The sequence below is a fragment of the Cheilinus undulatus genome, linkage group 18 (genome assembly GCF_018320785.1).
Source record: "Cheilinus undulatus linkage group 18, ASM1832078v1, whole genome shotgun sequence".
NCBI classification, from domain to species: domain Eukaryota; kingdom Metazoa; phylum Chordata; class Actinopteri; order Labriformes; family Labridae; genus Cheilinus; species Cheilinus undulatus.
The window spans coordinates 10,555,644-10,568,193 of NC_054882.1; the positions used below are offsets into that span (position 1 = coordinate 10,555,644).

Below are 12,550 nucleotides of genomic sequence, written 5' to 3' on the forward strand. Positions count from 1 at the left end.
AGTTAAAAGAACAAATCTGATTTGATATCTCCATAGAAAATCCCAAATTATATGTGCTTTTCCCCTCTCAAGGCCTAAAATATGTGTTCAACAAAGAAGATCATAACCTTGTAAATAAGGCGTCTTTGATGGTGTTGAGGAGGTGAAAGTTTTTAAGGTACAAACAGCCAAATAAGTGGGGAAACACTAATTTCTTTGTCAGTACAATACGCTGGGTAAACAAAACCTGGTCTTTCCAGACTTTTATTGTACTACTTTATTAAAGAACTCCAGGATGAGCCACTTTGTTGTACTGTTAAATGTTTGTGTTCATCATCCTCACCATTTTGACGACCTCGGGGTAGGCCTGCTCTGTCAGGTAGCCCCGGCTGACGGTCACGTAGTCCACCAGCTCGTTGAGCGTGGAGCGCTTGTACTCCTTCATCTTGAGGTCCGACAGCGTGTCCATGAAGTCAAAGACAGTACAGCACTGCTGCAGCTTCTTCAGGAACAGCTCCGGCTGCTCCGGCGCTGGCACTTCTGCTCACAAGAAACAAACAGAGAGAGAGAGAGAAAGAGGAAAGTTAATTAGATATGTACATTATTTAACACGAACCATGCTGATGTTTCTGACTCCAACACAGGTGTGAAAGCTGAAATAACAAAAAACTTAGAAAAAAAAACAGCAGGCTTGCTTGAACAGTGAGTTGTAACTTCATAACTCTGTATGTACACTCTGAATTGTGTCCTCCTGCAGAGGCTTCCTGCAGATTTTTCTTTTCTTTTTCATAGTGTTGTTATTTTTATAGTTCTTTTATTTTGAATCTTTTGATCTCTTTTGTAAGTCTAAAGCCTGAAAGACAAAAACAATCTGTAGATTAATTGATTATAAAAGGGACCCAGTGCTGGTTTTATCCACATTAAGGGATAATTCTGTCCTGGATTTTACTGATGGGGTCTTTAAAAGTAAGTAACAGATTATTCATCTATTCATAAACTATCACTGTGCATACTTTTTAAGGCCACAGGGCTTGAAATAATCCCAACAAATATTGGACAAGGGGACAGGTAAACCCTGGACAATATTTTAAAAAATTATTAAACCTTTATTTAACCAGAAAACCTTGAAATTACAAAATCCTGGCCAAGACAGGCCGCAGCACAGATAAAGTTACAGGTAGACAAAGAGCAGCCATACATACAAGCATAATAGCATAAACAAGAAATAAACAAGTAAATATGAGTCAAAATTGGACAACAATCACTAAACCCCCAAAGATCACAGAACATCTTCAAACTGATGTGTCTGCCTCTAAATCATCCAACATCCTCTTACGTGTCCAGTGAAACCAAGTCATTAGGTTTCAGGTCCTAAACGCACTCAAAAAAATGCCAGGATAACCTAAGCGACTAGTACGTGGGCTATCAGAGAAAAACAAAGAATAACATGCAAACTCCATTAAATTTTATTCTAAATCTCTCATTGTTTAAAATGTGTGTAGAAGAAAAAATTAAATGTCAAAGTTCAAGAACAAAAACATCTTATATGTGTTTAAAATACTGTTGATTACTTGTAAAAGCAACTTCAAGGAAATGGTATAAACCTGAGCCTTAAAAACTTTGGGAATAGATGGACAGTTACATTCTCTCTGAGATTTAAAAGAGAAACATCAGTTAAATAAGGAGAAATGGACAGATTTTGCATGGGGCACTACTTTCTTGTAGTGCTGCACTAATTACATGCAGCATTACAAGATAATGCGATTTAACTGGACGATACTGCAATGGCCTAAAAAATAATTGCAACCTATTAGGTGATTATGTAATTGCATAGTCTGACGTCACAACTGCAGTTAGATCAGCTGTGCAGCACTAGTATATGTGACTGTAATTAGAAATATAGTACACTTCTGTCATTAAAAATGTGGCTTATTTGCTCACTTACATGCCCTGGAAGGGTGCGCTCTTTATTTTCTATCTTTAATTTCTGGTGTTCATATCCCATGTCTTGGGATACTTCCAGCTGGAGTCCTGCACTGGGATGGGTACCCGCTGAAAATCATCAGCTACTTGTAGAAAATAGGATTCTGTAATTTTGACCGCAAGTGTAAAAAATGCAGAAGGGTGGTAAGTTTGCCAAACCGGACCTGTGCAGGACTCTGCTTCCAGTTCTCTGATTTATTGGTTAGTTAAATGGATATCTGATTGCTGATTTGTGTGGGGGGGTCGATGTTTAACCTTTAGCTGACAAAATGCACTAATCAGATGCTTTGTTAAATTTGACTGACTAGAGTATCAAAATTAAAAAAAGGGGAAATCCTTCACAGCTTTCCATGAGTACAAGTCAAAAATGAATTGCCTTGAACAGGCTTTAAGCAGCTTCTCTACCCGAAACAGTGATGTGACACTTTCACCAGACTATACCAACCCCTGATGCAATGGAAAATATAGATTTTAAACTACCAGCAGCAGTGAGGTCTGTCTGTTTTATATAAATAGTTGGGTGATTAGCATAAGCAGGGGAAACTTAAAAAGCTTTAAAAGGAAAATCATTAAAAGGATTTTACAGCTTCCAAAAATGTTTGTCACTGAAAATAAAGCATATGACAACCTTAGAGTGAAAAGTCAGTCAGTTTCCTGCTCCGTATCAGCCTCTGAGTTATTCATCTTTCCCTAAACTCTGTCAGTAGTGGGTGAAAGAGTGCAGCAGCCTCATTATCCTGCACTGAGCGTTTCTGACAGGAGCAGCGGAGGCTGAGCTGTCACAAACCATACGGATGCACAATAAGTACAAGTCGGCAGGTGTCTTTATTCTGATCCCCCGGTTACTGACATGGCGGAGGGTCGAGCAGAGTTCAGACCTGCAGGGAGAAGCACGACACTTCTTTTTCTCCCCTGATCGCCAGAGCTGATGTTCCCCATCCCAGCAGGACCGGGCCATTGTTATGTAAGAGATAAGCTGCTCCCAAGGCACCGCACCAGTAACACTGTGTGAGCGTGTCAGTGTGTGCGTGTTTTCAGAAATTAAACTTCAAAGTGCTCATTTGTCAGTTTGAATTCAACTGCAGTTGTTGTTGAGGCACAAACAGCATATCAATGAGGGATAAACTTTTAGAGTAACAATGAAATGACTTTCTCACCTCATTACAACATGCAGCTGTTAAGTATGAAAAATCAATTACACTATTGGCATTGCCTTGGGCTTTGGGAGACTCTGATGGTAAAAACAGGCTTTTCAAAAACATTTTCAAACACTTTAAAGGCCAGTGATCAAGGAAAATGATTAGTAGGCTGGTCATGATTATAAAAGATTCTTAATGCAGCTGTTAATTGGAATTAATTTGAAATATAATCAAAAAACAAGGGTTGTCACAACCAGAATTTCCATCTTTGACAGCAAGGGATTATAAATACCACACAACCAAAATAACAGCCCTTTGCATCTGTGATTGCCTAATTCATTGTTTTCAACTACTAAAAACTTAGATGTTTTGAGCAGACTTGACTGGGTTTAGGAGTTTTCCTGAAAATTTTAATGCCACATTCCTCTTCAACATATCTGTCTCAGGAACTACATGTTGAACCCTAATTACAAAAAAGTTGGAGCATTATTAAAATATGAATAAATACAGAATCCAATGATTTGCAAATCTCATAACCCAGATTTGATTCACAACAGAACATAAACAACATATCAGATGTTAAATCTCAGACATTTTACCATTTTGTTTAAAAGTATTATCTCATTTTGAATTTCATTGCAGCAACACATCTCAAAAATCTAGGGAGGGGGCAACAAAAGACTGGAAAATTAAGTGGTAATAATGAAAATCAGCTAGAGGAGCATTTATTTTGCAACTAATTAGGTTATTGGGAAACAGCTCTGCAACACAACTGAGTATAAAAGGAGCATTTTAAAGGGCAGACTCTCTCAGAGGTAAAGATGGGCTAAGGTTTACCAATCTGCAAAAAACTGCGTCTTAAAACTGTCAATATTGTAATCATTTTTGGAATTGGGGTTGCAGTTTTTAAAGATTTCAGTTCTTTTTTGATACTTCTGAATGTTAAAATAAAGACTGAGTATTTTTTAAGCATATGGTTTCACAAAAGTGTCAAAATATAAACAATTTTGACTAACTAGACAAGAAAATATACAGATGGATGAAGTCTTGTGATTGACTGTCAAACAGATGAATGTATATCCCATTTCTTGTCCAGTGCCGGGTGGGATTGGCCTTTGTTCCCTTTGTCACCCATAGGAGAAATGCTTTCGATGACAATATGGATGGAAGACTTTAGCTGATGCCTTAAACATTGGAAAGAGGCACTTCTTCCTCTGTACCACAGAGAATCCATCTGCTAAACAAGCTCTGATAATAAAGTCTAAACTTGACATTCTGCACAACTTGCCAATCAACATTCCTTACATGTAATCATGCAGTGCTTTTATGATGTGCTTTTAATAATTTTGTTTCATGTTATTTATGTGTTCTGTCTTTATTAATGTCTTGTTATTTATACTTTTATGGTCTTGATGAAAGTCAAATTCCCCTACAGTACAATCAAAGCCTTATACATTCATTCAGTGATTCATTCAAAGTGTTTAAGGGGTTAAAACAGAGATTGGTCTTTACTTATCCTTATTTCGTATCCAGTGTGTCTGTAAATGTTAAGAAAAGATTATTCACAAGGGGAAATATTACCAGCACTGTATTTAAAATACACTTATGAGGGTGTGACCCAACTTGTTTTGCTTCTCAAGCACTGTTCACTTACAAAGTACAGTTTGTACTTAAAAAAAAAAAAAAAAAAAAATTATTAAGAACAGTTTGTTAAAACAGATATGATAAAAAATACACCTGTTTCTCCAGTGATGTAGTGAAGCATTCAATCATTTTATTAACAAATGTGTAGAAGCTCTCAAAATGTTCAAATCTATGATACTTTTTTAGCACCACAAGTATGGAAATAATACTTTATTATTTAATTTATTCATCAATAGTATTAAAAAGTGCAGAAGCTAAAAGAAAATGTTCTATCTTCAGTCAAAATTTCAACCAAAAGCTGTGCGAAAGAGACTGGGACATCGGCTATGGACAAATACATAGCGCTGGTGTTGGGCCAAAACCTTGTATTTCCATTTTTTATTACTTTGATTTTGTTGGGTTTTTTTCATAAGGCAGTGCTACTGGTCATCCTTTAATTTGCAAAATAAATCCTTTTTTTAATTCCCTAAATAATGGTGGTTTTATAGATAGGAGGGTTTGGCCCAACTTTATGGGGCTGACATGCTATCTTGTTTGTGAAATTACATATTTTGAGATTTAAACATGAAATTGACTTCAAATGGGTTTGTTGGGCTCGTATTTTTACTGCTGCGATTTTGAAATATGCATCAACACTCCCTGATTTCACTGTAATGGTATGGAAGTTTAAAACTTTGACGCTACAACGATGTCAACATATTGAGATGAATATAAAGGTATATGATTTCCATAACTAAAGGCCTTATGACATTCAAGCTTTTTCTGAATGTGCCTATTGCATGAGAATGGACTATGTTTAGTTTGCTGACCTTATCCTTTAAGGTAAAGCAGTAAGGTCTTCAGTCAGACGTAGAAGCTAATTCTCATTAGCACTCATCTCATTCATTAACATGCCCTGAATCACTACTGAAGCCTGATCCCACTATGACGTCGCTGATCTTGCCAAGATTACCAATTCGTGGCTCAATCATGGCTTTGTATGGAGAGGGAAATGTTGATAATGAGCAATCTGTTCATTAAAAACCTGAAAAGTTTGGCTTAATGCAGAACATTGCCGTCCCAAGATTTTTAAAACACACATTTCCCCTTTAAATGGGCGGATTTTCACAGATTTTGCTGGCTAGATCAACTTCAATGCAGCCGGTCAGAATGAAAGGCCGAATTCTTGAAATCCTCTTCCTGGAGCTCTAACCAATCAGAGCAGTTTCCTGTCCTGGGAAACAAGCCTCGCCAGATCTCATCAAGCACATTTAAAGTGATTATTCCAAACATGTTTTGATCCAAATGCCACTAGTTACTCACGACCTGCTGGCCTCCTGCTTAGCTCTGCTCATTGAGGCTGAGTCCAACCAGGCCAGTCAAAAAAAAAAAAAAAAAACGCACAGACCCTGATTGACTGGCAGGAGTCCTGGGCTCTGCAGGCGTTAATCTCCGCACCACAAACTCTGTGCTTGCTTACTGAATATGTCTCTACACAAACATTAAATTCTCTTTTAGTAACATTCCTATTTCTCACTGAGTTGATAAAGCCAGTGCAACCTGCAGTGAAAATAATCTAAAACCTGTAATGCACAGTAACTCATGGTCAACCTGCCAAAGAGATGAAACAGCTCCTCTTTGATGTGCAGCCGATATGATCACTCGCTGCTCCAAATACCCAAAAAGAGAGCTGACCAGAATATCAAGGTTGCTGCAAAGTCTCCATGTCCTTGAGCAAATGTCTTTCCTGCACATCTTTTTCAAAGTCAGTTCACTCTCTGCAATCTCATGGCATCGTGACCAGCAGTAAAAGGGAGCTGCTCTCAACAAACAAGCTCTGATAAATCCACAGTGCATTATTGTATTACTTTATTACTCATGACTTTTGAGGTCTGCCTGTTTTATTATCTCCATTCCTTTTATTTGAAGGCATTCTTGTTGACCTTCTGCATTTGCATTGTGTTGAATTTTATAGACCACTCTCTGTTTGGCCTAGCTTCTTAATGATTATTCTGTTATCTTGCAGAGCTTCTGCCTTTGCTTTGTCTGACAAGGCACAGTGTAAAAAAACTGCTTCAAGAGGTGCTTTATAGAATAAAATTATTATTGGTTCAGCACCAAACAGGAGACGAAGTCAGATGCAGGAAAAAAATGAAGGAGAGCAGAATATCCAGCAGCAAATGAGCAAGTGTTTATCTCAGCAGTAAGTGAAACCAAACTACAGTCAAATAAGAAGAGGGAATGGTTTACAATAATCTAGTGGACATAAATATCACTGCTACAAATAGCTATGTTGTCTCATATCCACTTGACAAACATATGCATATTTTTTAACCATTTCTACAGCCATAAAAGAAGATTAAGAGTGCTTTCAAATTAGGAACCCAGGCCCAGATCCAAGTACTATTGAGCCCAAAGTCAGTGTGAATGTAAGAGTGCTGTTTTCAGGCAAGTCTGCTCTAAGAGGCCATCTCAGGCATGACTCATGAGGAGTAGGGCACAGAACATGGGAGATGTGAACACAAATGTGCCAGAGTGCTGGGCACCTGTGAGCAAATAGAGTTGTAAAGTCATTTTAAAAGTCCCCCGACTCTTTAAAAACCATTGCATCTGTGCCAAGTGGGCCCATTTCATCCTTCAAGCAGCATGGTAGATGTGGAAGTAGCAATGGCGTCACTTTAAGTGTCTAAAAATGATAACAACCTCCAGAGCAGCCTGCAGGACAAATCAACCAAAGTCACTGACATGGTCGTCTCACTTTATTCTCGGTGGGTTTTCAGACCAACCCCATACACACTGCCACCTAATGTACTGCACTGTGTACATACACAAGTATGCTCAGGAAAGGAGTGATGCTACCAATGTGAAATCAGACAAGAGTAGAGTGGGACATACACTGCCTTGCCAAAAAAAAAAGTCGCCACCAAAAAAGGTCACACACACTAATATTTCGTTTGACCGCCTTTAGCTTTGATTACAGCATGCATTCACTGTGGCACTGTTTCGATAAGTTTCTGCAATATCACAAGATTTATTTCCATCCAGTGTTGCATTAATTTTTCACCAAGATCTTGTATTGATGATTGGAGAGTCTGACCACTGCGCAAAGCCTTCTCCAGCACATCCCAAAGATTCTCAATGGGGTTAAGGTCTATTTCTTTACCAAAAGAAGAGCAAAAAACTGCATCGTGACAGCTTTTCTGCATGGAAAAGATGTTTTTGCTCTTTTACTGACCAGCTTTGGCAGAAGTTTGATACACCAGCTATCTCCACAGATAGCTAACAATGATAACAGCTGTTTAGTCGTCAACTCCCTGGGACTGTGCATGCCTGCTACATCACGTTTTGTTGCTCTGATTGGTCCACAATAAATGTGACAGTACTCATCCAATTCACCTCTGACATTCTTTTGAAGATCCTGCCCTTCCCAAACACAGACTACGGGCTGTGTCCCACATGGATGTCAAGCATATCTAATGCAAAGAATAAGTGAATATCTGTCAGGTTATTTGAAAACACCCTTAATAACAAGTTTACAGGTTCACTGCCTGAGTGTGCTTCAAAAGGCTCAAAACTAAAGAAACAGAGACCCTACATGCAGTGCTTCAAAAGGATGATTCATTTTCATGTAGCCACTTTGGCTGTATTTTCTTGGATGGACAAAAGAGATGAACACAGCAAATGCCTTGGAGAAGAGATGCAAAACATTTTCAACAGTCTTCATGTGTATTGTTTGTTCTCTATATGACCCCGGCTTTTGCCCCTTTTGTATGAAGTATGGTCAATCTTAGCAGAACAGAGGTAAAATACTGTTTCCAAAAGGTTAAGCACAAGCTGGCTGTCAAACAGCAGACTCCTCACTAAATTACAGCTGGATACTTTTTCCATTACTTATTTTTTATTATTATTATTATTTTTTTTTTTTTTTTTTTTTTTTTTTTTAAGATTAATTGATGATGAGAGAGCTAGGGAGAGGCATGCGGGGAAAATGCCACGGACTTAATTCGAACCCAGGCCGATTGCGTCCATGAGGCACATCTTAAACCCCAGGGCCACCTGTGCCCAGACTTATTATAAATTTAGTTTGATTAACAATTGCAATTCACTTTTCCTGTACCTTGACTGGAAAAACTCTCCCCTGCACCAATCATTACATGAATGAGTAACAAGTCTGTCTGTGTGGGTCAGCCCTGCCCCTCTATGTCATGAAAACACGGGAGGAATGAGAGCGCTCAGCAGAGGAGAGACATCAGTGACCAATAGCAAAATATGATGCCTGTTTTTTTTCCTCGCTGGCAGTGGAAGCGTTGACATGGGTGTCCAACAAAAATATAAAGACAATTAAGAACTCCTGATTTAGTTTTCTAGTAAAGAAACAATGAAAGTTAAACACCAATGAAAAAGAATGAAGCAGACATTTAAAACATGTTGTTTGTGTAGAGCGAACACACTCTATGTATGTACAGTATGTGTTCACATTCCTGCATTAGTTCTTGTACATGCATTAGGGTTAGATGATATGACCTTAAATAATATCACTCCAGCACTGTACTGCTCTGCGGCACACCCTGATAGGCATTCTTATGTATTGTGAAATGTGGACTTTAAAGGTGTGTGCCCATATTTATCAAGATTTAAAGGCTTGATATGCTCATTTAATGCATTCAGGGAATGGTGGCTGAGGGTGAAATGAGGAAATATGTGAAAGAGAAAACATAAGAAAATCTTAAAACTGACGGATACAGAAAAAAAACATTACAGAATAATAGGTAGGAAAAATGTGGGTGTGTCCTTTATCAACAAATTTAGGAGTGTCAAATTGTAGCGATGACAGAGAAAATGAGGCTGTTTTTCTTGAAAGGCCACTATGTGTTTAAAAACACTTTTGCTGCTCAAATTGCTTCAACCAATCTCTCCTATAACATCTGCAAAAAAATTCTGAAATCTTCCTGAAATTTTCAGGGTGACCTGCATGAGTGAACACTTGACTTTTACTACCAGCTCTTTAGTAAATTTTCTGTGTGAAGTTGGGGTGAGCTGATGAACTCCAAAAATATACCTGAGAATTCACTGACAGAGGGCAAATAGGAGGGCTGATGGCGTTTATATCTTGCATTTGGCACAGCAGCATACCAAATAACCAGAGTATGCAATGAAAGTGCTTCATCATGTTTCTGATCACCAGCGCTTTCTTGTGCACTTTCTTATTTATCCTGTGAATATTCAAAAGTAAACTTAGCAATGATTAAAGCACTGAAATTTTCAAGAAATTTGAAAGATTACTCATGTGAAAAAAACTTAAAATTTTTTAAATGAGTGGGACTTCTAGGTATAACAAGTAAGAAAACATCAAACTGACTAATGGACTTCTCCTATAATAACTATGAGTGTGTTTACGTGGACTTAGCAGGATGTTTATAGAGTGCTGAAAAATTAAACTGTTCAGTTCACAACTTAATATGTGCATGTTAAGGCAAAAAAACGCCATCAACTCACACAGACTGGTCTGCTGCTGCCACAGCAGCCTGATAGTCACTCTCTCTGGACAGAGCTGACCAGCTGACCCTCCACACATCCAACATATTTCAAACTATCTGAAGTTAAATGAATAGTTTGATCAAAGTCAATCCTGCGCAGACAGTCTGCAGCTGTCAGATGGTATCCTGTTCTCTTTTGTAATTCTCCAGGTAGCAACATCAGATTTCTAAAAATGAATCTGAATATGGGGGTGCAACAAGCTTTAAGCTATAAAGGAAGCGGCTGGGGTGGGGGAGGTGAGGCTGGCTACCAACTGATTGCAGCTGGGGTATGACTTTAACGCTAGGCTTCATCAGTTTTGGACAGAATGAGCTAACTATTTTTGCTCGTATTGCAAATGTGATGTCATTTGCTTTGTTTAAGGGCATTTTCATTTTATTTCACTCATTTTGATTAAGAGAAACATACATAACACACACAAAGGAGGATTTTTGTAAACCATTATAAAAAACTGACACTTGAATGTTTACATAATGTGCATAAAATCTCTGCCACCACAAAAAAAATATTTATTAAACTAGTATTATGACACATTTCAAGTTGAAGAAATATTGCAACTTCTGTGATTTGAAAATTGCCGCAGGACACACTGCAATTTAATCTAATTTGTGATTCATTTCCCAGCCCTAGCATAGAGGCTAGTTATCTTCCCAATAAGACCTTGAGATATTTTGTTTATTCTTGGTAGCTCAGGATACCATTACTGCAGATAGAATTACCATCAAAACACTCCGAAATTTTAAGAAAATCTCCCTTTCTTTAATAGAGTGAAGTTATGTGTCTTTGCATGACAGCTTTAGCAGATTAATCTCATTAAAAGTAATCATAATGGTGTGCTGGGATCCAGATTGTGTCTATTTTAATGCAGAATGTACTTCAGATGCAAAGTAAACTACACCATATATTTTTGTGCACACTTGGTTCAAGTACGCAAATCATCAGGGAAATGTAAAGTATTCATAGAGGGCTGAGGGTACACAGAGGTCAGGACAGCCATCACTGACCCGAGGAAAGATGATACATCTGATCCCTCCATGCTGCAGCCACGGGAAAGTACCTGAATAATACCTATAATAATGAATATAGGTATCTATTCTGTCTCTCCACTGAATACACAAGTGCCTGTTTTATATGCTGTGGTTTTTAAAGTGGGTATCCGCAGGTTGCCCCGTGTTTCTTCCTCAGTGCAGCAGTGTACAGTACTTCATTACAGTAATTACTGGCTGCAGGATTCGGGGGGTCAGGCGTGTGTTGCAGAGACTCCAGATCCTGCAGCTCTGCAGCTATAGGAGCATGTGAACGGCCTTAAAGGAAGCTATTAATAGACAGATAATCACACAGGACACAGTAATCCCTTTACAGAGACAGAGAGAGCACAGCTAACCAGCTTGGAGCAGGTCGAGAGAGTACAATGTGAATGTAGGAGAAGAAAAGAGAGAGAGAGAGTGTGCATCAAAGGGTGTGACTGTACTAAAGTGTGTAGCCTAGGATAACCCAGAAACTACCCTCATATATATCACTAAGGAATAGCCCTACAGTGGAGCTGCTGCTGCACATACATATACAGACTCACCATCTCAGTCAGGTTTATACATCTCTACAATGAGCAGCCACTGCTGCCACAATTTTCCATGGGTTCCCTTTTTAGAACATTAATACGAATTAATTAATTAATATGCTATATTGGTACTCTGGCTGCATATCAGACTGTTGTTGCCCCTGATTAAGAAAAATTGGAAACCCCAGGACACTATACCATACAAAGGCATACAATACGCAATGTATTATCAATAATAAAGATTAAAAATTCCTCAAAAGCTTCAAGAACAGGTGACACCTCAATACTTCTTGGTTGTTCAACCTAAAGCTCAATCCCCAAAGATATTTACTGTTAAATCCGGTGTATATGATGCACTTTTAATACCTATTTTCTCATCTAAAAAGTTGGCTACATCCTTCATATCCATGCAACCAATATACCTCTATAAAGTGCAGAAACTTCCAAGATGTCCATCCATCTTCTATACCTCTTATCTCGTTTGGGGTTGCAGAGGGCTGTCATTGGGCAAGAGGCAGAGTCAACCGACATAAAGAGAGAGAGAACCTAGCACACTCACATACCTTCAGCTAATAACTCAAATTAACCTAATGAGCATGTCTTTGGTGGTGGGAGGACACCAGAGTACCCACATGTGCACAGGAGAACATACAGGCATACCTACAGAAAGCCCCTGACCAGGAAGTGAACCAGGAACCATCTTGCTGTGCTAACCCCTGCAGCCCCATTC

The 12,550-nt window shown here is 38.5% G+C and overlaps 1 protein-coding gene across 7 annotated transcripts in view; it reads right to left on the bottom strand.

Moving 5' to 3' along the window:
* ppp2r5eb (protein phosphatase 2, regulatory subunit B', epsilon) overlaps positions 1-12,550 on the bottom strand; it is an 87,939-nt gene that overhangs the window by 17,810 nt on the left and 57,579 nt on the right. For all 7 annotated transcript variants that reach the window (XM_041812320.1, XM_041812321.1, XM_041812319.1 and 4 more), the window contains one exon: positions 323-519. In XM_041812320.1, the coding sequence (XP_041668254.1) occupies positions 323-519 (197 nt within the window). The remainder of the gene's footprint in view (positions 1-322; positions 520-12,550) is intronic.